At 36.3% G+C, this 25,276-nt stretch overlaps 2 protein-coding genes across 8 annotated transcripts; one reads left to right on the forward strand and one right to left on the reverse strand.

Annotated features, from left to right (window-relative positions):
* Positions 1-1,355: 1,355 nt before the first annotated feature.
* ING5 (inhibitor of growth family member 5) lies at positions 1,356-15,338 on the reverse strand. Of its 4 annotated transcripts, none has more exons than XM_087964939.1 (8): positions 15,182-15,338; positions 12,435-12,506; positions 10,895-11,061; positions 9,617-9,728; positions 8,216-8,309; positions 6,227-6,362; positions 5,471-5,532; positions 1,356-4,778 (listed from the first exon to the last, which is right to left on the reverse strand). In XM_087964939.1, exons 2-8 carry the CDS (start codon positions 12,460-12,462, stop codon positions 4,739-4,741), a joined length of 639 nt encoding a protein of 212 aa, XP_087821065.1. In that variant the 5' UTR covers positions 12,463-12,506; positions 15,182-15,338; the 3' UTR covers positions 1,356-4,738. The 4 variants fall into 4 exon arrangements, with proteins under 4 accessions (XP_087821065.1, XP_026549952.1, XP_026549889.1 ...); XM_026694167.2 differs by having other exon boundaries at positions 6,227-6,365; positions 15,182-15,332; XM_026694104.2 differs by having other exon boundaries at positions 15,186-15,325.
* On the forward strand, positions 14,952-25,029 carry DTYMK (deoxythymidylate kinase). 4 transcript variants are annotated; one of them, XM_087964940.1, is made up of 6 exons: positions 14,952-15,054; positions 16,397-16,733; positions 17,778-17,886; positions 19,603-19,693; positions 23,492-23,689; positions 23,915-25,029. In XM_087964940.1, exons 2-6 carry the CDS (start codon positions 16,604-16,606, stop codon positions 24,023-24,025), a joined length of 639 nt encoding a protein of 212 aa, XP_087821066.1. In that variant the 5' UTR covers positions 14,952-15,054; positions 16,397-16,603; the 3' UTR covers positions 24,026-25,029. The 4 variants fall into 4 exon arrangements, with proteins under 4 accessions (XP_087821066.1, XP_087821069.1, XP_087821067.1 ...); XM_087964943.1 differs by having other exon boundaries at positions 14,972-15,054; positions 16,426-16,733; XM_087964941.1 differs by lacking the exon at positions 14,952-15,054 and adding an exon at positions 15,495-15,620.
* Positions 25,030-25,276: the final 247 nt, after the last annotated feature.

Raw genomic sequence — 25,276 nt, forward strand, 5'->3', positions numbered from 1 at the left:
TTTGCATGTATGGCCACCAATCTATCAGCTGTTTCCTCTTTCTTTTATTGGAATATTTTTATGACACCATTAAAATCAGGAAGTTGTAAGATAATGATAGCATTACCTGTTCTAGGATTCTTTTTATCCCACGCTGCTTTACTTAATCTACAGCCCAGTGAATTCTGAAAACTGAAATCTTAGCAATTTTATTTCATTAACTTTAACCATTTAAATAAACCATTATTTAAATTGTAAAAGTATTTTTCTAGCACTTTTCCTTTTCCAACAAAGTTTGTAAAATGTTTATCATGCTTTATGTTTATCAGCATAAACATTTGGGAAGTTAAAATAAAAAATTCGGAACACATTGAAACACTCTCCACATTGGAAGTCCCATGTGAGAAGAGAATGTACCCGTGGATAAGGGATCACTCAAACCATAGCTCTTATCCTGTTACATTGCACCCTCTGTTAGGACTGACTCATATCTCCTTACCAGACAAATATCACAGAAAGTCTCTCTTTTATTAGTTATTACTATCAGATCAGCATCTCTGAACATAGCTAAATTCTGTTATCTGTAAAGTAAGGCAGACTTTGGCTACCATCAATGATCCCATCATTAATTCTAATAACCATTATGTTTTCTGTTCTATTTTAATGTTTTAATTTCTATTTTGGTCTATAGCCGTAATAAAAGATTGAAGTGAATGGACTTGCAAAAATAGAGATTTGTCATCAGTATTTTACTTGGATTTAAAATCTCCAACTAAAATAAAAGCCAAATTTAGAAACGTAAACATTTATTGGAGGATTACAAAATCCTGTAATCACCCTAAGGAAGTATTGATCTGATAAATCCTCCAATGCAGGGAGATTAATCATTAGAATAGTAAGGGCTGAATTTTACTCTTTAGAAATAGACAGGAAATTAAATGTTGTGACTGAAACAACTGCTAGAAGTGTGGATGAATTTAAAGTGGTTATGCCATCAAATGTACAACTGAGCTAGATGTTTTGAACAAGAAGAATGGAATGAAACTGGTCAAAGCCAATGATGCTTCTTCCATATTTTCTTTAAGATAATGTTATACAGTGGTGAAAATGGGTTAATTCCATTTCAAATATCACTTATACTCCAGATTTAGTGTAAAACATAAAAGTGAAATTCAAAGGGTTCCTGGAATGGAGCTTAAAATAAGTCAACTACACAACTGCGTTTTATTCCAGAGAACGTTGAAGCGTGACTTAAAAGTTCAAACCTGAGATAGATGATAGATAGATAGATAGATAGATAGAATTTGGTTTGCAAAACAAATTCACTTCTAGTTTGTGCACTATTTTCTTTCTCAGAAACAAAATATATCCACATATTTGTTCTCAAAAATACTTTATTTATAATAATATACCTAATATATCCATAACATGATCAAAAATACATCTCACATTTTAATAAAAAGATTTATAATATTCTCTTCATTTACAAAGGAAACATAAATCTAAAGCTATAACTAGAAAATTTAGGCTGTGACATTTATGAGGAACAATGGGGAAAAGATAACATTTCTTTTTGAAAAATGGAGTTTTTTATTTTTTTAAACATGTATTCAGCTCCTCACGTTCAAGTTTCAATAATGGAACAGGATACTGTACAAGCAATATTCAGAATAGTTTCTCAAAAGACAAGAATCAAGATAACAAGTTCAAAACCAATATGGATTTTAAAACTTCAAATATAAACTAGTTGGTATCAATGCAAAGCCTTCTTTCAAAATAGACAAGTCAACATGGAACAATTGCTCAGTCCCATATCATTTTTCAAAAATTGGATGGTTTTTTACTCACTCACTCACGCATACTAAATACCTAATTCCTTGGGATTGAAGAATTGAGTTTAAATCTTGTTTATTAAATTAACAATGTTAATTTGCTTCAGGAACCATGTAGCAGCAGTAATTGTTGGAATTACATAAAAAGAGCTTTTCCATCAACCTATAGTACTGTACTCTTTACTGACAGGAAAAACATAATTTAAAAGTAACTGCTATTGTAGTATAATGTCATCATACATCACTACCTACAGAGGCACACTTTATTTTATAGCAGATCAATATAGTACACCCACAATTTCACATTTATCTTTTGCTCACTTCTAGGAATTTTATCATAACTTAGGGCAGAAATAGATACAGTATGATCCTCCAGATTCTACTGATTCCCGATATCTGTCAACTTTAATCAGACTAAACAATGTAAGGGATGATAGGAATTATCTAACATTTATATGGCCATAGACTACCCTTTTATGACTCCAGAGCTCTAATGACTCCTCCTCTTTTATAAAAAGAATTATCGGTGCTTTGTTTTATCTCTTTTGCAGTATCTTAAGAATCCGACTTGGAACAAAGCCTGTCTTCTGAAATTCCTTAACGTTTAAAAGAGACACTATACATTGGTACCTTGGCACTCAACTGCTTTGAAACTCATCAAATTTGGTGCTTGATGCATTCTGATGAGAAAAATTTGTCCCGTTTGTTTGGTACTCAATACGCAAGGTGTCAGTTGCCTCATGATTCACTAACTTTTCCAGCCAAAACAAAGGGTGACCTGTTAGTCACTTGATAGCCCCTGCCCTGTGCACATCACCTTACAGTCTTATCTTAATTTCCGCAGTCATCTTGTGTATTTCTGCATTTCTTTCCCTCATCAGTAAAGTTACAGTGAAGCTTTTATTTTATTTAATCTAAGTATTTACTAATTTTTAGGTTTGTTTTCATGGAAAGTAATGATATACAATCCTAGCTTTTTACATATTGCCTTAAAATGTGCAGTTTTTGGTTTGGGAATGTATTGAATTTATTGACATTATTCCTTATGGGGATTTTTTTTTTTTTTTGTACTCATTGCACCTCCCAGAAACGAGTACTGAAGTACCACTGTATAGCAATATGACATTCCAGAAGCATATAAGGACCCTACGGCATAAATACTATAATGTTATTTTTTCCTCTCCTTCTTAGGAAAATAATGCAGTTTTCATTTTTAGAAAGCAAGTACAGTTACAGAATACATAAAATGGTACAAATACTGTAACTGAACTGCATTACTAACTACAAAATTGTGTGTACAAAACTATAAGAATTTGCATTCTTCCATAATAAAAACCAAACTCTTATAAGAGGTTTTTTTTTCTAAATGTAAACTAACAATTTTGAGAGTTTTGCAACATTCTAGAGATCAACTTTTCCAGGCTGAAATGGGATTCATTTGGATACTGCAGATATAACGGTGTTTTAAGAAAGGTATTGATTGCTAACATTTTTGGCAATCATTTTTACATTACAAGCTAAAACCAATTCTAGCAAATTAGGCAACTGGATATTTTCAAAAGGATATTCCTCCATTTAAACCGACTTCACTTTTTACTTAAAAAAAAATTAAAATATACTATCTAAAAGCTGAAGGTAATATGGCAGAATCCTTGGCGAACAAGAGTGTTTTTGTCTAGCTGAACAGAATTTTCAGGTTTATGAAATATACAAAAGCATGCAAACTTGACCTATCTATGAGAGAATGACAGGTGGACAACAAAAATCGTTTTGTATATGTGTGTGTGTGTGTGTGTGTGTGTGTGGTGGGAGGAATGCCTCTCTCTTACCTGAGAAACTCAGAAAAGAACGTTAATATTTACAGTGGGTAGTAGAAAGTATCTCAGTGAAGTCAGAACATGAACGTACTGCATAACATTCTATTTAACACTTTTGTGCAGTTATGGGAACTTCTCATTTTATAAAACATTATTCCCTGAAAACTAGTCTTCCTGTTCCTTTGTTTGTTAACCCAAACCTATTTTAAAATATTAAATCTTATTTTATGAGGGATTTATACCATACTGATATCACAGGTATTGCTTATCAGTAAGAATGACAGCAATGCATCCAGTTTCAGTGAAACCAGAATGAAGCTCAGAGGGGACAGTACACAGAAACAACAAGCATTTTGAAATAAGCATTGTGAACTCTCCTAATCAAAAACAATTTCTTTGTGTGAAATATAACTTTGCAAACTTATTCCAAAGTGGCAAAATTGCACATTGAAAATCTCAACCCACTCTGTGACAGAATCCAATGTTATACAAATGGAAAATCTACCTGCAAAAATGAACTATGTGATTCCACATCTTATCAACAACGATAAAGGTTTTGATACTGGATTTAAAAGACTTCATAAAATTATTGTGCAAAGGCCTGCATCAAAAATTATGCAAGCCTATCCTTCTCATATACAGGACTCATACTTCATTCTGAACCTGTTTCCCAATGCTCATTCCAAACCTCTAAAATAATTTTAGAGGATGCATTGGGAAATACAAGAGAAACATGTCATTCTGCCACTGAAATGGTACTGGTGAAAGTTTCCCAAAGTGACTACATTTCGTGACAAAAGATGCCATTTTCTTCACATGAAAGGCCACAGGCAGTTTTCACAGGTTATATATATAATATATTAGCAGAAATTCCAGTGCAGACCTACTCTTAAGTACTTCATATCTTGGATTACAGTGACGAAGAAGTGTACTTTGTAACCCAACTAATCATCACTAATGAACTTTCTGTATACGCCACTTTTGTCATTCGTATGGCTAATAAAGAACATCTTGCTACCACATTGTTTCAGGCCAAACAAGATGGGTGATGAAAACAAAATACTGCAACATATGAATATATTAAACTTTTTTTCATACGATACATCATTTTTACTTCTTCTTCTTCTCCTGCGCACAGCGAGGACAGTACCTAAAAAAAGAGAAGCATTATATTTAGCCCTATGAAACCACTGCTATTTGACAAAGGAATACATTGATTTATGAATAGATTAGCACAAGGAACATTGGAGGTCTCATGTCCCCTATTAATATTATCACAGACATATTCACGCCCCTATTTTCATTCATTCATTCATTCATTCCATACACATATCTCTCTATGTTGGCCTAAACATCCTAGACCACATAAGATATGTATAGTATATTACGTGTGTGGATATGTAGTTTTTTTTAATTTGCCAATTTAAATTTGCAAATACGCAGATGTATAAATCCTAGAATATAAGTCTCACAGATTTCAGTGATATTTGCAAATGAAGGAATTTCTTCATACGAGCAATTTGTTAAATTATATACGTTCCTAAATTTAGTGGAATATGTTTCCCAACAGATACGCTTACAGTAATTGTGTGGTCTACTCTTCCCTAAATTGGTACCTGACAAATACGTTGAGACTATAATTTCCAGCACATCCAGAAGGTTGCTAGATTGAGGAAGAGTTGCCTTATATTATAACCTCAGATATCAAAGGATAGCTCTTCCACAATAATATAGAAAGCGCTGAATCAAATATATCTTAGCAATAGTATTTTCAACCTTCTTGGGACAAATGATCTATAAAGAAAATAGGGGAACCAAAAGTAAACAATTCATGGTACATACCATTTTCCTTTGGGTTTGGTTGTGAGATCCACACAAGCAAAGTGAAACCATTCAATTGGACACTATATTTGGGGTTGAAAAAAAGATGAATGGCATTATGTTTTCCTCATCAGTCTTATAAGCAACATGAGTTTGGCTAACTGGTCCTTCCGTATCACATGCAGAAATAGCAAATTTTATTACAATATTCTTTACTGCAAAATGCTTACATGGTAGAATCACACGGCTTATTCTTTACAGCAAAGGAAAACACGGATAATATATTCGTGATTTCATAATAGTATGTATTCTGTGTGTTTGTGACAGCTATGCAGTATGAAATATGGAGCAACGATATGCAGAGAATGTTAACATATAGATTTTTTTCAAATTAAAAAATATAACTGACCTTTTCCAAAATTGTGTAACAAAAAGTCTGCAGAAACTCTCCATGGTGTTACTATGGCTGTGATTTTTTTTTTACTTTGCATCTTCTTTTTCTTTCCTTTAAACCTATACATCAGTGTAATTTTAAATAGCTACTGCAGTGTTGCTTCTTCCACATTTGCAATACAAATTCTTGCAAAATAAATTGTATTTCCTGGAAGGGTACAAGATGACTTAATGTTCTAACACTTTGCAAGAACCAGGGATGGTTTGTGATTTTATGAAGAATCCTATATTGGACTGGCAGTTGTTTTTGGTTTAGACAGCAAATTTCAACTCATAGCACAAATGGATAGCATTTGTCATACTTTGGTTTATTTCAATACTCACATCGGGGTTGTCACACCCAATCATTTCTCCATAAGATACTTGATGGCACAAGCAGTATGTGGGTTCATTGGGATCCACTGGCATGTCCAAGACATCAGAAGGGTGAACCGACAGGATGGTATCCGCTAATTCAGACCTGCTATGATATAAATTCAATGGAAATGGGTGAATGTCAGTGACTCAGTAATTCAGAATGTTAAGAATTTGTCATTAACTAGAAGGGGTTCAAAAACTGATTTTTTTGAATTGCCAAACTAACTCTATTGCATTTTTTAAATCAACAAACATCCTTAATGAATTGTGAGAATGCTGTGCATCCTATATCATGATTTCAGCAAAACACCTGACAAAGTATTCCATGATATTCTGATTAGCAAGTTGATGAGGTCAGGATAGGTTGACAATTAGTGGGCAATATCCCTTCTATTTCTTAACATTTTTATTAACGACTTGAAAGAAGAGAACATGCTCAACAAGCCTGCAGACAAAACAAAATAGTACAAGTAGTCCTTGACTTACAGCCATTAGTTTAGTAACCAAAGTTAGAACAGCACTGAAAAAGTGACTTATGACCGTTTTTTGCATTTACAACTATTGTAGCATCCCCATGGTCATATGATCAAAATTCAGCTGCTTGGCAACTGACTCATGATAGTTGCAGTGTCCTGGGGTCATGTGATCACCTGTGCGACCTTCTGACAAGCAAAATCAACGGGAAAACCAGATTCAGTTAAAAACTATTGCTAAATTAACAACTGCAGTGATTCTCTTAACAACTGTGGCAGAAAAGGTTGTAAAATGGGGCAAAACTCACTTAATGGTCTCACTTAACATCATAAATGTTAGGCTCAATTGTGGTCATACGTCGAGGACTACTTGTAATATAATGTTTCAAGCCAGAAATAAAATTTAATACAATATTAATACACCAGAAAGAATTCAAGATACTGCACTGGGTTCAGAAAGGCTAGGAGAATGATCAAAGGGCTGGAAAGTAAATTCTATGAATAGACACTATTTCTTATGTTTCATTCTTTAGAAAAAAAGAAGTGAACAAGACAAGACTCTTCAAATCCCTGGAAGAACATTCAAGGATACAAATATGTATGATCTTATGTTCAAATGTTATAATCAACAGAACTTTTTCAAAGATGATACATAGCAGAAAGACACCACCATTGGATTTTTGAATAGCTTAAACATTTTTTCTGTACTGTTTTATCTTGCTCTCACTCATAAATTTATGTCATCCAATAAAAACATTCTCTTCTACTCTATTCACTGCAGCATAACAGAGTCACAGATCTATGGTTTTCTACTTCAATGTGCATCTGTAATCATTTAGATGATGCCATTGGTTCCTTTAGGATACCTACAGTTTCATTCATAAACTTACAATTTCATCTCCTTGTAGTATTTCCTGCTAAAGGTATGGACAGTACCAATTAGTTTGGACACATTTTGCCCATATGCTACAATTGCAACCAATGCTTTTTTTTTAAAAAAAAAAAACCAAGCATACAGGCACTACTGTCTGTGAGCTAGGATATTTAAACTAGGGATTGATATTCCCAATAGCTGTTTTCTGCTTGTTCTCCAACCCTTGACCAGATTGGGTGGGTTTTTTAAAACCCCATTTGAAGCCAGCTAGAAGAGAAGGAAGGCAAAATGGAATTTCCCTTCTTCCTTTTTAAGCCTACCTGGAAAGGATTTTTCTTGCTTTTCTCCAGTTGTTCAGAGATTGGGTTCCTAAACTTTACTCGTTTCTGTCAATTCTTTATAGACTGATAGATCCAATTTGCATAATTTTGAAATATTTTGTGTGAATGGGATTTTTCCTTCTCATCAAAAGCTACAATCCAAAATATACATACCCTACAATACTTTCTTGGAGTCTGAAATGAAAAAGTGTTTCTATTGCAAGTTGACTTTGGGGGAAAAAAAACCCAACCCCAAAACTCTTGACTATAGTCTCTACTAATTTCTAACCTTCTTTTTGGTTTCTTTTTCACTGGAACTTCTTCCTCTGATGTCCGCCGGCCTCGACCACGGGAGGTTTTCTTATCCTTTGGAATTCTCCCCTCTAAAATACAAGTATTTTTCATTAAGTACATTGTTAAGGAAAATAGTATAATTTTGTTTTTAGACATGTGGACTAATATTATCACAGGAGGCTTTTCTCCAATGCCATTTTTAATTGAGAATTTTTCTCATAGGTGTTCAGGGCAAGAAGTAAGCTTTTCTTATAGGAAGTGTTGTCATAAGGCACTTCCTCAAGGCCACATTAATATACTTTCCTCCTTTCCAATCATAAAGGAAAGTATATTGATACAAACCAAGCTGCTCCTATAACCTATTATTGCACCATAGCACTGTTGTTACCCTGACACTAATTAATATGGTATAATTTCAGAACAGTGTTTGGTAGATTCCCAAATCTCCTTCTTGTTTGGTCACCTGCTGGCAGGATTTCAAATACAAATTAGTGCAATGAGTAAAGCTGAGGGATTTCATCTACAATTTCATTGCTTATTTATTTATTCTTAATTTTTATTATTCACGGCTTGATCCTGCAGGAATCTGGATGATTTCTAGAATACAGTTTCCCTCAAATTGTTTCACGGATTATCACTCTCTTGGCAGCTAAGGAGTCCTGTTAAAGAAGATTGATATGTCTAGTTCAAACAACTTCTCTTCACAAAATCTGCCTAACTGAAAACATCAATTTGAAGTACATGTAAACCTCGACTTATGACTACAATTGAGACCAAACTTTCCATTACTAAGCAACAGTTGTTAAGTTAGTTTTCCCCCATTTTACAACTTTTTTGCCACTGTTAAGTGAATCACCATAGTTAAGTTAGTAGCAAGGTTGTTAAGTGAGCCTGACCTCCCTATTGACTTTGTCAAAAGGTCACAATTGATCACATGACCCCAGGATACTGCAATTGTCATAAATGAGCCAAACGCTAAACAGCAAATTTGATCATGTGACCATGGAGATGCTGCAAGTCTTAAGTATGAAAAACAATAAGTCAGTGCCGCTGTAATTTCAAACAGTCACTAAACAAATGGTTGTAAGTCAAGGACTACCTGTACAAAGGAGACGTGCCAAATCAGAAAAACTGCATCCCTGGATCCTTCTCATTTTTCTCTCCTGAAGACAATTTATCTCATAAATTATGTTTGGTCAGATAAATAGCCTTTTTTTCCTCCATTCCAGTATTTGAGTATGTAATTATATCATCAGTCATATACTTCCTCATATAACAAACTTCCCCATATACAAATATGTATACACATCCCAAGGACCAAGATTGTTGGCTGAAGCTGATTAAAAAATTAATTCAAGTTCTAAAGACTCTATCATATTAGTCACAATATCCATACTTTTTAAGTTTTGTGTCACAGGGCTTTCAAAATCACTGCCTTCCAATTTATCCTTCAGATCAGCTTCAAATCGGGCAAGGTCAGCATCTAGCCGTCGAATGTGCTTGTCCACCTGAAACAGACAGATACACCACAGAGCTGAAGAAAACAAATTTTCTTAAATAGTATTTTAATTAAAAATCAAACAGTTTTCTGTAATAAAATATTAAATAGAAGTTTGGCTATACATGTTTAGACGGTAAAATAAGAATAGGAATCAGATTTTGGTTGGATATCGGATAATTTCCTAATCATAACAGTTGTTTAACAACAGAACTGTCTCAAGAGGCAGAATACTTTCCTTCACTGAAAGGATATAAACGTAGCCTAAATGGCCGTCTAATGTTATAATAAGGGATTCTTAAAACTAGATTAATAATGTCCCTTCCTACCATTACATTATTTTAATTAAAGATTTTTAAGAAAAGGAAAAACAGGAAGAGAAAAAAGAAAGCATCAAATAGATTGATACTTAATTGATAAACAATATAGTATTAGGTCATTTTTTTCAATATTTCATTAATTTTAAATAACAGAATATGCAATACTCATATATTGTATATATCTTTATAATTTTATAAACCACATGAAAATATGTGGTTACTAGTGTAGCAAGCAGGTATACTAAATTCATAGTTCTGAAGCTTCATAGCAGTAACAAATATATATGTGATGGTTACAATTCTTTTTTTTCCAGACATTGGAAACTTTTTTCTATAAATGCAGAAACAAAGGAATGTTATCTATCAGTTATGTCTCAATGTCAAATGTGCACAATATAGCTATTATACCTATCAATAAGTCAGGGTCAAAAATCATGACTTAGTTCAATGTGTGAATACCAATTGTTTCATAGCTGTTAATATATTCCTCAATGAAATTCTAATCAATAATCCATTCCAGAAATATGGCTGAAGAGACAATTTTGATAAATTTATTTCTAACAAATATAATTACTTATCATACAGTATTTATTCTAGACTTCACATTTTTACTGTTTTTCATTTTGCAAAAGACTAAATGAGGAAACAGTACTATTTATACACAATCCCCGAATCAGAAAATGCATGATAGGTGTTAGCTGAAGTCCAGCATAGCTCCTCCATTTGTCAGTGAATAGTTGCTAAATATTTTTAAAAAGTTGCCATCTGAAAGACAAGCTAAAAGATTAGTTAAGGGATATCATAACATAGGCACTGTCTTGGTCTTCTGCAGTATCATTGCTCTATTTAATCTTACCATCTCGTAGGTCTGCATGGCCAACTGCACTTTGTCATCACTATACTCTTTGCATTTTGTATAAGCATTTTGGATCTTCTGCAAGATTTCCACTCGTTGCTCTGATGACAGATCCCGCACCGTTGAAATATATTGTGCAGCAAGACTATCAATTTCTGCTTTCTTGTCTGAAGGACAATGAGAAACAGTATAAGTATAAAATTGAAACTGCAATCCAAACTTCATCATACCAAAAAGCATCAAAGAATTAAATGAAGTAGAGAAATAAGAAAATGTGTTTCAATGCTATTGCTAGGAGTTCATTTATCAGAGGGTTTTATTAATCTGATTGGGATTTATTTTCACATAAACACAGTATTCTAATTGTATTTTATAACTGAAATGTTTCAAGAACCATACAAAACAAAACTTATTTCTTATTTTAAGAATATTATTTAACAAATATGTATTTTAAAATCTAGGATGGAAATTACAATCCTAAAATATCATTTTAAAAGTCTTTGGCACTGTAATTTCTAAAATTTAAGTGTTTCAATTTCCAATGAACTTACCTCAACTTACTAACTCACTGGCAACCATCTTTTTACCACAAAATCTTTAAGCATATTACCAGATGGATGGAGCCTATTACTGGATATATCATGTGTGATTTGAGATGCTAAACAAACACTAACATTAGAAGAGAGCTAAATACTTTCACTTCAAAAACCAGCTAGTTAAGGAAAGACTAGAGTATTATTTGACTCTCTGAATGTAAATGACTAGAATAATAATTTTGAGGATTAAAATTTTAAATTTCTGCTGCTAGAAGAAAACATCCCTTTGTATTCAGACTTCTGAAATAGTTTGATTTAAACAACTGTTTTCCAACAATATCTTATAAATTCAAATACAGTACTTGTTTCCCATATGCAAGCAGAGAACCAAAATTAAAGAAAATGGCTACTTCTAATATACTTTTTGCTAATAAATAGCACTGCAGTACCAGCACTGCACTGTTTGTCCTTTAAAACATGTCATATACAAAAATAAAATATTCAATAATTTGATTCTTATCACTAGTTATTTCCAAGATGAGAAAGTTAATTGTTTGACTTTTAGTTTTAAAATGTATGGCGAGCCCTTAAACTTGTCTTCTCAAATCTATCTAAATCTATCACTAGGTAAATATACATTACATCAAAAGTGGGAAACCTTTCTTTCTATTAAAGGCTATATTACTTAGGAACAAAATGAGAAATATATTGTTTTGAAGGTACCATGAAAGATACAGCTTAAAACAGTGAATGGGATTAGAACCAAAAGTACATAGTCATTCTTTTTGTAAGCCTCTTTTTTCTCTCATTCTCTTTCTGATACTCTTTCAACTCTCTTCCAAGAATAAAGTGTAGGAGAGGAAGTGTATCTCTTACCATGATTCTGAACTGATTTTTTGCGAAGGCCTTTTTAAATTAGACAAAAGGCTACATGTGATTCTAGAACAAACAACTGTATCCCTGCATTATCTGAAATAGATCTGAGTTAGTATATTTGAATATACCTTCTGTTCTCTGATCCAGTTCACGCATAAGTTGGAAGTTTCTCTGTAATTCACAGGGCAGGTTTTCAATGCCTGAAAGAGAGATAGAAAGACTGAATCCTTTTCATACCACAAACCTATTCAAATTAAATTTCTAACCAGTTTGTAACTATCATTATGATCTCTTCCCACCACACATCATTCCCAGTTGTATATGCTACTTGGTCTCATAGGTTCCAGTGCCTAAGGCTGGAAAACAAATATTGCTAGAGCCCAAAATACTTTAAAATCTCCGAATGAGAATTAAAAGTGATAATTGTGGCTCACAAACACTGCTCACTTCATTAGTTCTGTTCACTAACATTCGTGCTATCTCCAAATATTCTGTTATCAGAGGATGTTAGCAGGAAAAAAGCAGAAATGTTTAAAGTTGCAGCAATGTCAACATGCAGTTTCCATGTTTTCTAACAATATTATGGATAATGGCAGAAGATATTGCTCCAAATTCTTTCACCAACTTTACTTCTATCATCAGCATGTATAATACATTTTTGGCACAGAATGTATGCCTTTTCCAGCATAAATCATTTTCTGTACATTTGATATCTCCAACACTTCACATTCTAATTCTATGGATCCTTTATCAAGGCTGTTGGGTATCTGAGAGAATTCCTTATCCTCAGTGGTTCTTCCATCTCATGAGCCTATTACTGAGTGACGGGGGACTGAATGTGGTCTTCTATTGGAAAATGCATTAAAACCTTCTATGTGAACGCTCCCTATTATAGGGAAGAGGAGTATAAAAGAGACCAGGAGCATGCAAGGCTACAATTCTTCTGCTGCAAGACCACTTATCCCATCCAGCCATGGGAATTTGTTGTTTCCTAGACATTCCTGCTCTGGCTGATGAAGAGAAAAAAATATCAATCATGCCACTTCTTTCTTTTCTTCTTTCTTTTATAATGAAACTATTAATCTCGTACAGCAGCTCTTCCAGGAGGCTGATATTCCCACATATCTACAAATGGGCTGTCAGTGAAAGCATGGTTCCTTACTTTGTTTAGCTCCTCTGTCAAATTCAATCCAGGGAAGTATCTTCAGCTTATTAATCTACTTACTTTTGTGATATTACTTCATTACTGAAACTCACTGCCTGGCTGATTCCTGGGTTCTGCTTTGCTGCCCTTTTCTAATAGAAATGTGAGTTTCAGAGAATTCAATGTACTGCACATTATTTCAGTTGCTTGCTTCAAAGTTGTATCTCCCTGTCCCCCCCCCCAATCTTTCATCTCAGTTTTCATATAATAAAACAATCATTTCTTTGGAAAAATAAAAAATGGCCAATAATAATAAGATGATAGGCTACTTAGTCTCAACCCTAGTTTAGTGCATGTTCAGGGCTGGAGAAAAGCAGGACACAACATCTTTCCTGTTGCAAGCACGGTTTTCCTAAGCCTAATCAATCACTGCTTTTGATAATTTTTATACAGTATAGGCAGCAGTATATCCCTTGTTGCAGAAAGAAGGTACAAAGAGATTTTTTGGGGGGAGGGGGGGAGGATCTGTCTTCCATTTATTCAAAACTTCTCCATTGATCTTTTCTAATGCAATAATTCAAAATCTGCAGTCCCCAAATCAAGTTCAGAGAACTCTTAATGATGCAACATGTTAAGCCTGAGCTGTAACACTATGTATTTGTAGGGCCGTACTTTCCTCCAGTCAAGGATATGAGGCATCCACATCCATGAAGGTATAAGGATAAGCCTAACAAGGGGGGCAGACTGGATTCTCAACTCAATCTTTATACAGGTAGTCCTCAACTTTTGACAACAACTGAGCCCAAAATTTATGTTGCCAAGTGAAACATTTGTTAAGTGAGTTTTGCCCCATCTGATTTTCCTTGTCAGGTCATAAAAGAGGTTCACATGACCCTGAGATGCTGCAACTGTCATAAATATGAACCAACTGCCAAGCATCTGAATTTTGATCACTTGACTAAAGGGATGCTTCAATGTTGTAAGTGTGAAAAACGGCCATAAATCCCCTTTTAAAAACACCATTATAACTTCAGTAAATGAGCAGTCGTAAGTCGAGGACTACTTGTAGATGGTGAAAGCTGGACTGTAAGCCGACTTCTGGTTCTTTCCTCTGAGTTTTTCCTCACTGCAGTTCTGAATTCAATATTGATAGCATTCGTTTCGACGTTTGCACAAGTCTCTAGTCGGTGTTGGATACTGAAAGGAAGCTTTCTGTCGAACTCTTCTGAGCCAGTCAGAAGGCGGCAAGTTCGCTTTAAAAATCCGCGACGGATCAATTGTTTTTAGAGAGAAATCGGTAAAAGATGGTTCGCTTTTGCTCTTCAAACTGTTTTAAAGCAACTGTCTTGCGCCGGCCTGCTGCGAGGCATAAAAAGGAAGTACTTTCATGGCCACGAGGTTGTCGAGAGAGAAGATGGGGCCTGTCACCCGGGAAAATGCTCTCCGTTTAAAGACTTGCGTAACAAGCTTACAGGTGGCAGTGACGGCGAGGAGCGCCGAAGCGGCCCCTACCGGCGAAGACCATCAACTACAGCGCCTGACCCGGCTAAACGTCTTTTTCGGCGCGCAGTTAAGAGGTGTGACGCAGCAAAAATACCACGCCGGTTAGTTCCTCTGAACCCCCCCCCCCCAATCTTATCCCCGCACCAACACGCACACCGGGGCTATGGCGCAGCTGTAACAGCCGGCGAGACCACGCGGCGCTTCAACCCGCCCCAACGCCGCACTCACTCACTGTCCAGATAGTGCTCCAAATACAAGGCCGCTGCCGCCATCTCGAGTCAGCCAACCGCCAACCAAACCGGCCGACGCCCACCTTTCAGCCGTCGCGCGCTCGGCGCTGTCACCCCAGCGCCTTTGCGATGGCCGGCCAAGCTTTTATCGCATAGTCATGAGGCGCCGCCACCGATTGGTCGCGCCGCCACCGTGCCGCCTATCAGTGAGAAGGCGGGGACGAGGACTGGAACGCCGGGAGCTGTCCGGACACAGCTTCTCCCCCAGCGGGCGAAGTTGGCTGGACGGTGGAGAGTTTGCACGACATGGCCCCGGGGCGCGCCTGCAAGGAAACAGTATCTCCCTTCAGGCCTTTTGCTTAATATCAAACGCAGCGTGGATGCCTAACGTTCTCGCCTCTAAGTCTTTTGGGCTAATGTTTCATGCTCCTCTGAGGGTATTCGTGTTTCTTTTTCAAAGTAAAGAGTTCTCCCTTTATCCCTGTTCCGGCCTGTGCCCTTTCTCTTTAGCCACGCCAACAGAGGAAATGAACTTAAAATGGGGTTGCGCACTGTTTGTCAATCCCTGGAGTGAAAACAGAAATTTTTCACAACGGACTTGATTATAAACCAAAGCATGCTACCTTGAAGGGGTTTTTTTAAGATTTTGAGAGAGAAGTTTTATTTGTTATGGTTAACTTGCAGAAATGGTTTGAAAAGATGCAGTCCTTTCAATTACTCGCTTGGTTTATTGGAGCCAGCCAATCTCGCGCAGGGTTGTTGTGGGGATAAGTGAGGGAATGCCACGTACTCGGCCTTCAGCACCCGAAGCAGAGGTTTGGCGTACCTAAGCATGACTAAAAATCCTCGGAAATATATCCAAATGGGACGTTCTCTCGTTAAATTAAAATGCTGCATACGAGAGTCTTCAGCGATCGCTTCTCCCTTCATTTAGGAATTTTTAAAAAATGATTTCTAAAACCTATCTCGCAGCAGGTGCTTCCACCTATCTCCTTACAAATTAATTGGGACGGTCTGTTTACACTGAAATTTTCTACAACGTAGCCCCCAAAAGACTTGGCGGTTAATAAATGCTGTAGGTTAAGAGATTAAAAAGCGAGCCTAGAGAAGAGCCGACGAAGCACCCGGCTTCCCTGCTCGCACTTTTAATTAACTCGCAGTTCTTGGTGCTCAGAAGGAAATTCAGGTGTTTTTTTTCTTCCCCCTCTTCTAGGTCAATCTTATTTCTTGGTATTTCTCCAGGACCTCGTGTAAAGAAAATGTTCGCGCGTTTCCGGTTTCACCTTCCTATTTGATTACCATGGCGACTGTAGGGCCGCTCTGCGCCCCGGAGGGATCATTTCTATGACTCAAGCGCGGGAATTTGGAAGTTCGGTGACTCCCCACGCCCGCTTCGGATAGAAACTGGGAGGGTTTTTCAATGGCGGGCCGTCGAGGGGCTTTGATTGTCCTGGAGGGGGTCGACCGAGCAGGCAAAAGCACACAGAGCCGAAGGCTCGTGGAGGCCCTTTGGGCAGGAGGGCACCAGGCCGAACTTCTCAGATTTCCCGGTAAGTGGAATGCAGACCTCGGCGTGGATACACAATGCAGGAATGTCATAGAATGTCGCAGAGCAGACTGAAACTCGGTACAGCCCTTCAGAACCAGACAAGCATGCTTTAGATGACATTATGGAATTTATATTTATGGATCAACTGGTAGAAGAAAGAAATGGTAACACTAAAAGGGTTTTGCGATTGTTCTATTGCTAGGGAAAGTGTTGTTCACCATCTATGGTTTATTACAATCTGATTAATCTATAGTTAATAAATACTCAAAAGTAATCCTGTCCTACACTGTTAAGCTTTTCTTTAAGCTCTTTCTATTGGAACACTTGGAACACGCATTTTCAGCAGCTGGTTCTGTACAAAATATGCTTACATTTAATCGTTTTCAGCCTACTAGTGAGTTATTAAACAATGTTTCCTTTATTTCCACTGCAGATTATTTGGTACAGTGGTGCCTTGTTGCTCATTGATAATTGGTTCCAGGAGGCTGATGAATACAAAAAATGATGAGTACCAAATTTTCTCCATAAAGAATAATGCAGTGAATCACAAGGCAGCCGTCACTGACACAAATTTTAACTTGTGCATTGAGTACCAAACAATACTAGGACAAAATTTTCATGTCAAAATGTGTTGACTACAAAATTTGATAAGTTTCAAAGCAGTTGAGTATCAAGACACCATTGTATATACAATATTTAAATACTCCATTAAGATCTTGTTTGCATGTTCACTTGGATTATGGCACTAAAGAGGGAAAAGGCACATACAGTTTTATTTCTTACACTTCAAGACATGAAGTGTAATTAACTAACATGCAGACTTAGTCATAGTTTTTGTATGTACTATACTTAATAGTACTTTAATTGCATATTGAAGTCATGCCATACTTTCAACTGAATTTTGAGAGAAATGAAAATTATCAGAGAAAGCAATTGCACTTTATCGAATGCATATTTAATGCACGTGCTATATGTTTAAAAAGAAAGAATTTGCAGACACTGAAGAAATGTGTTATAGTTCATTTTTCCTCTTTGTTTATTACAGAAAGATCAACAGAAACTGGAAAGCTAATAAGTTCTTACTTGGAAAAGAAAAACAACTTGGAGGACCACACAGTGCATCTACTGTTTTCTGCTAATCGTTGGGAGCAAGTGTAAGATAAATTTTTGTCTAGTACTAGGGGGTCCGAATATTTCCCATTAAATCCAATTTGATTTCACATTTTACTTTGGGAAAATTATGAATGTATGACTTTCAAATATTGTGTTAGGCTGCAATCCTATGGTCTGTATAGAATGTTCCAAGATCCAAAATATTTTTAGATGCCCTTCTCAGGTTGAAGAGGCAGCTCTGATTTCAAAGAAGGAAATCGGACATAAAACCCCTTCTCCCAACAACATTCGAAATATCAGGAGTTTTTTTTTCAGAAAAAGATGAAAGGCAGGTTGGAATTCGATTATTATTAACTACTTGTTACTATAAACTAGATGTAATTAAATTACTAGATGTAAGCAGAATTATTTCAAGAGGTTGAGCATTATTTCTGGGAAGATAAAGCAGATTATTTCTGCTTATTTCTACCCTAAAAAGTTCTCTAACAGCACAGATAGGATTGTTCTGTGCATATTTCCTGAAAAGGATGGGAAAGGTAACCAGGGAACAAAATCAGGAAAAGAATACTATCTCTTGTCAAGATTTTGAAATTTCAGAGTTATGGTATAGAAATATTGGTAAAATATTTGAAATAAAGAAATGTTCTAGAATAACAATGCAACAGGTGCAAACTATATTTAACACACGTTTAAATTATACTGTACCAAAAGTTAGATTTTACTGTACCAAAAAGTAGATTTTACAACCCATTTAAACCTGGCACAGATATGGTACAGAATGGCATAATAATGTAAGAGAAGAGGACGAAATTAACTTTGAATTATAACACATAGGCCATAAGATTGCAACTCTGGTGCAATATTATATAAACCTATTATATAAACACCCCAAAAAGTTACTGAAGTTCTTGTAAAGACTCATTATTTTTTTGTGTGTTTGATATATTTTGACACCTGGAGACTACCTGGACTAGTCTTTGCAGTTTTCTTGGCAAGTGTTTTTTTAAGTGGTTTGCCATTGCCTCCTTCCTAAGACTGAGAGAGAATGGCACAGGATTACCCAGCTGGTTTCATGCCTAGGGTGGGTCTAGAATTCATGGTCTCTCAATTTCTAGTCATAAAACTGCATCAAATTCAGAGGTGGTATTCAGCAGGTTCTGACCAGTTCTGGAGAATCAGTAGCAGAAATTTTGAGTAGTTTGGAGAACCGGCAAATACCACTTCTGACTGGAGATTTAAAGTATCCTTCCCCTGCCACACCCACCAAGCCACGCCCACAGAACTGGTAGTAAAAAAAATTGAGTCCCACAACTGATTAAATTGACTCTCAAAAACAATATAGTTTTTAAACTGTTAGTAACAAAATGAAGACACTGAAAACTATGATATTAGCAAAACACATTTTACTGTCCTTAAAGAGCTATCCAAGTGCCAGTGACTATGCCTTTAAAAATTGTCCAATGAGTTAATAAAAACTAATTATAATTGGTTATAATTTTGATGTAGCCCAATTTGTTTAGTATATTATCTCCATTATATTAAAAGATGTTACAAAACAATGCAGTCTTAAAGTAATCTATATAAAGTAGAAGTACTGAAATCTCCCATTTTGCACCATTACTTGCTTCTGGAGTTCTTCCCTAAGATGTGTGAACATTGCCCTTCCCCTGCATACTAAATGAATAGTCATGGAATGCTATTGTTGTAACTTAATCTATTTTTATTTTTGGTAAATAACATGCCATTCTCTTGTTCAGGCCATCTATTAAAGAAAAATTAAGCCAAGGTATCACTCTAATAGTGGACAGATACGCCTTTTCTGGAGTAGCCTTTACAGGTGCAAAAGAAGTGAGTAAATCAGAAATGCCTAGCATTGTATCATTTTTTTACTTTACCCTTTCTAGCAGCAGTCTCTGGAAATCAAATAGTTTATGTCAATTTTCTGCTCTGCTGATTAGATTTTTTATAGATTTGCAGTGTTGCAAAGTTTTGTTAGTGTAAAGGCTTTGGCAGGAAATCCATTTTAACTTTAAGGGAGGATGGACCCAGCTTTCAGGGAGAAGGGACGTGTGAGCAGGTAGCTCTGCAAAACGCGGACCCTTATCCCTGTTCTGCAGGACTCTATGGAATCTAAAGGAAGCTCGGAGGGCTTCCAAAGGAGTAGGGTCTCCGAAGACAAGCTACGGATGGTGGTCTGTGGTGGAAATCGGGGTAAAGCAGGGACGAGCGAACGGTGAAGCGGACGACCAACAATGGCCGTCCATGAGCGCTGACAGCCGGTCATACAAGCGATGAATTAGTGGAACGAAGGTACAGTTAAACTAACAAAAGCAACAACCTGAAAGCGAATCAGAAATTAATTGAAGAGGAGGCGTAACACAATAATATTGAAAAATAGCTTGGCTATCGGAGTTGGCTCTAGTTGAAGAGGTGCCAGAGCGGCGAGACACATGACGAACAGAACGATTGGAAGATTACTGTAAAGCCAAACGAGAGACGGGGTGAAGAAATAATTGGCTGCTTAAACTTTAAGTTTGGTTCCGGGATCGGAACACACGATTGGGAGAAAATAACCTTTTGGACATAACATTGATAGCGGAGTCTTTTTTTGGATGGACGCTGTGAAAGTAAGATTGATATGGACAATAAAACTAGAAAGGTGACTGGTGGAAGAGGTGATCGTTAACGGTGGACTGGAGGTTTACCTTTGCTTACTTTTCCTTGTTGCATCCTAGATTGAGATTTTGGAGGGACTTAAAAAGAAAAAAGATTTCCCAAGAAAATGGATGCAGGGTGGAGAGTGACACAGCGAATCTAAAGAAGACAGAGACACTGTATCGTGAAAGAGACACCTACTGGTAACAGGGAGGTGAAAAAAAGAGGGGACTGGACGGAAGATACACAATGACTCTTTGCAACAAAGTTAAAGAGGAGAGAGTGGCTGAGAGTACTGGATCTTTTTTTTTCCTCTTTCTCTTTTTGTTAGTGTGAAGACATCTTAGGAAAGGACTCAGAGTGATAAATCTTATTGGTGTCTTCCTTAATAATCATATATTTGAAATTGAATTCTTTAGTTATCCTTTTCTCTCTCTGTCCCCTCTCCCTTCCCTTTCCTTCTTCCCTTCCCTGTTTTTGTTTTCTTTTTTTTTCTTTTTTTCTTTGATGACAATATACTGATATACCTAAAAAAATGTTAAGTGGTTTAAGAGATTTGAAAAACTGATACACTTAAATATTTGTTAATGGACTTTCCAATATGGGTTTAATATTATTACAAAGTATCATTGTTATAAAGTATATATCATATAGAATTTTTGAAAAGTACCGTATTTATCGGGTATACCACGCCTTTTTCCCCCTGAAAATAGGGGGCAAATGATGTCGTGTTGCTGCGCCGATATATATTAAGCCTTCGGTGAATGCTGCTGGGATCGGGGATCAGGACACAAATGAAAGAAGGGAGGGAGGGAGCCGAAGACCTGTCCTTCTCTCTGGGTCAGCTCTCTCAGTCGCTCTCTCTGCTCCTCCACCAGCACAGGAAGAAACTGCTTCAAAGAGCGGGGGGGGGCTTTTCCTGTCGCCGCAGCTTCCTGAAGCGCCCGTTTCTCCCCACCCCACCCCGTCCGCCCGCCCGCCCGCCCGCAGTGCTCCGTTCTGCCTGCCTGCCTGCCTTCGTTAATGGTTGAATCGGAACAGCTTGGCTGAGTAAAAAGGCGAATAGTTATTATTCTCAGCCGAAGCTGCTCCCAAACAACCAGAAACTAAGGCAGGCAGAGCAGGCAGGCAGAATGGGACACTGTGGATTGAAGCGGCAGCGGGTGGGAGTGGGGTGAAAGCGAGCGCCTGAATAGCTGCGGCGACAGGAAAAGCCCCCGCTTCTTTGAAGCAGTTTCTTCCTTGATGGTGGAGCAGCGAGAGAGCGAAGCCTCCTTCTCTTCTCTCCCCCCGGTCCTTGCAAAAATTTTCTGCTTGAAACCGGTCCCTGGTACAAAAAAGGTTGGGGACCACTGATTTACCTTATAAGTGGTAATAATATTAATAAAAAAAAAAGTTCTGAGCTACCCTTATTTTGCTTCAAAGTTTTTATTTAGAAATTTAATTTTTTTTCCTGAAATTTCCTCTTAAAATGAAGATGCGTGTTATACGCCTGTGCGTGTTATACGCCGATAAATACGGTACTTAATAAATTTATAATCCTGATTAAGATATTATAGTATTACTGTTAATATTAACGTATTATAGATTTAAAGGAAACTAAATAGAGAGATCTGATAATTTAAAGTTACTATAGATTATTATAGAAATTGATTACTGGAGGATGATAACAGGAGAATTATAGTGATACTGTGCTATTAAGAAGAAAGAAATAAAAGGGAGAGAGGGAGGGTGAAGTGTGGGGGAGGTGGAGGGATTGGGGAAGAGGGAGAAAAAGTAGGAGTGGTGGATTAAAAATAATATAGTGACAAGATTGTTTAATATGTCAAGCACCTCAAACGTATCTAGGATTGGTACAGTTAGGAAAATACCCACACAAACGATGACTACAACAGCTACAGCAAGCCCTTCCACACAGAGGGCTATTGATGAAATGCTTCCAAAAGAAAGATCAAGCACTATAAAAGACCTACAAAGTTTAATGATGAATATGCAAGAGATGATGCTTAAAAATCATGAGGATATGACGAATGAGATAGGGGTGGTGAGATCAGAATTAAAGGAAAAGATACAAAAGATAGATGAAAAATTTGAAGCTTTTCAACAAGAGGTTAGGAAAAATCAAGAAAAAATGTAGAAATTGAGACAAAGATGGGTAAAGAAGAAAAAAGGGTAGATGACTTAACGGATAAACTAGAAAAAGCTAACAAGGAATTAGAGACAAAGGTCATCTTTTTGGAAGTAGAAAAGGCAGCCCTAAGATTTCAAAATGTGAAGGAAGAAAAAGGAGAAAATTTATTGGAAGTGATGGCTCACATACTAGCAAAGATATTAGGGACAGATAAGGAGGAGATATTCACAGAGGTAAGACAAACTCTATAGCATTCAAACAAATTATGCAAGGAAGTTTAACCTCCCAAGAGAAGTCCATATCAGATTAGTCAAAAAAATCCATGCGAGACAAAATTTTACATAAGACAAGATATGAACCACTTGAATATGCGGGTAAACAACTGTCTTAAAGCAAATTCCAAAGAGGGTAAGAGATCTAAGGAGGCCATACCATTTTCTAACATCAAAATTAATAAAATATAATGTAAATTTTAGGTGGGTAACATGGCAGAAAAAGAGATTTAGGCTGGATACCCTTGAAAAAGCGGAAGACTTCTTTGATCAACAACTCATTAGGGCTACTATTCTCAAAAGTCATAGTTGAGTATCTAAATATGATGGGAATTTTAGTAGAATAGACAATATCCTTGGGGAAGGATAGTAGTTTGTAGCACACCTGTTAAAGTTCTTATGTTCAAATATTTGTACAAGATATAAACCGAAAAGATACAAATGCTGCAAGAATGTGTATCTGTTGAGAACTGAAATTATGGACAATAGTGAACAAATAGAACTATAATTTATGTTCCTATAATCTTATCAAATAGTTCTTTGTTTACTTTTAACTATTTACTACTGCTCTTAATTCTCTCTGAACAGAACTTCTCTTTGGAATGGTGTAAGCAACCAGATGTGGGGCTTCCAAAGCCAGATTTGATACTTTTTCTTCAATTGAGCACATCGGAAGCAGCCAAACGGGGAGAATTTGGAAACGAACGCTATGAGAATACGTCTTTTCAGGAGAAAGTTCTACAGTGCTTTTACCATTTGATAAAAGATAAATCTTTAAACTGGAAGGTAAGAAATTAAATATTAAAAAAATAGAATTAGCTGGTAATACTTGCAGTTAACTCTATTGTTTGTTTTAATTTTATGACCATAAGATGGAATGAATCATTTATCTCTGGCTGAAAAGCTGAATTTAGGGCATTCATTCAATGACACTTTTTTCTTCATTGAATAATAAATGTTCCATTTATGAATGTTTCATTCATTCATGTATGTTTTGTTTTTCTAATATAGTTGATTGATGCTTCAAAGAGTGTAGAAGATTTGCACAAAGAAATTAAATCCTTTGCAGAAGAGGCTATGCAAGAAGCTCAGCACAAACCTCTCGGAGAACTGTGGAAATGAAATTTACTTAACTTCTAAAAGACAGGGCTTATATAATCACATTCTGCACTATTTGCATTCACATATTCGGTGAACCAGCGTTTCTGTATCTATATTTGAGAGGCCACGCAGGTTTCATTTGCTAATCTTTACTATTTATTAGTTCCATCCTCTACAAAGAGTGAAGCTTCTCCTTTCGTTAGAAAGCAATTTTGCAGGGACTCACATCTGGAAAAAAAATGCATGAATAGAGTAATATCTTCTATATTCCTTGTAGATAAGACTTGATATGCTCAATACTATAGTTTTTCTATAAAGATATTGAATAAAATTAACTTTTTCTCATTATAGTAAGGTTTTAATGCGTGTGTAATATTGCATTTGTAATATGTAGAGTAAGTAAATCAATAAAATATTTCCTGCATGTTTGGGTAATGACATTTAATAACTTGAGGTATCAACAATATTAATGGGTGTGGGTGTGTGGGGGGTGTAGATTCTAAAGGAAGTTGATGCCACTGATGTAACAGCTTAAAATAGTGTCTGCATGTATAGAGGCTGCTAATCATTCTCCAAACTGACAAAGACTGTTTCAAGCATTGTATGAAGACAACCAGGTTAGTCTTTGGAAGACAAAAATCTGGTAGCATCATTTTAAATTAACATTTTATTCTATTGTATATTGAATTAGAGCAAAATAATAAACTTATTTTGTCCCAAATGATAAAACTTTTGTCAGGAATATCTATTGGAAGAGTTTGAACTAGATCAATTTTGGGAATAATATCTTAATTGCTGATATATGGCCTAAAATCCTAAAATAATTTCTGTTCCACCTTTTTATATTCTTACTTTATCCCAAGCAAAGCCATAATTATTATTGAACAACTTATTTAAAATTTTTAATATGTTAATTCTTATATTTTTGTTTTCTTACATTTTTTGTGATTGATTTTATATTCAAATGGAATTTCTAAAATGGATATAATTTTTCCTTACGTGAATATGAGTGCGATACTATTCAGGCATGATATTCTTCCGATTAAAATCGGAATTCCGATTTTTTTGGGAATCCCCCCCCTTTCCCCCCTTCTTCTCCTCCTTCCCCTCCCCTCGGAGGCCCCGAGTCAGGAGTTGCTGGCGGGGCTCCAGTCCCGCGTTGCCTCAGGAAGGGAAAGGCAAAAAGGAAGAGGCGCGGTGGCGCTTTGCAACGGCAGCAGCGGCTCCTGGTTTTGCCTTTCCCTTCCCGAGACAACGCGGGACTGGAGCTGC

Source organism: Notechis scutatus, chromosome 4 (assembly GCF_049901735.1).
Source record: "Notechis scutatus isolate UNSWTSFEM ecotype Mainland chromosome 4, rNotScu1.2, whole genome shotgun sequence".
Classification (NCBI taxonomy): domain Eukaryota; kingdom Metazoa; phylum Chordata; class Lepidosauria; order Squamata; family Elapidae; genus Notechis; species Notechis scutatus.

Coding starts and splice junctions, on each gene's coding strand:
- ING5 (XM_026694048.2), bottom strand. CDS start 15,225: ATGGCGGCAGCGGCCTTGTATTTGGAGCACTATCTGGACA. Junction 8,310..9,616: donor TGTGACACAAAACTTAAAAA/GTATGGATATTG, acceptor CTTGTATTTTAG/AGGGGAGAATTCCAAAGGAT. Junction 5,533..6,226: donor TTGGGTGTGACAACCCCGAT/GTGAGTATTGAA, acceptor CCCCAAATATAG/TGTCCAATTGAATGGTTTCA.
- DTYMK (XM_087964940.1), top strand. CDS start 16,604: ATGGCGGGCCGTCGAGGGGCTTTGATTGTCCTGGAGGGGGTCGACCGA. Junction 17,887..19,602: donor GCTAATCGTTGGGAGCAAGT/GTAAGATAAATT, acceptor TCTCTTGTTCAG/GCCATCTATTAAAGAAAAAT. Junction 23,690..23,914: donor ATAAATCTTTAAACTGGAAG/GTAAGAAATTAA, acceptor TTTCTAATATAG/TTGATTGATGCTTCAAAGAG.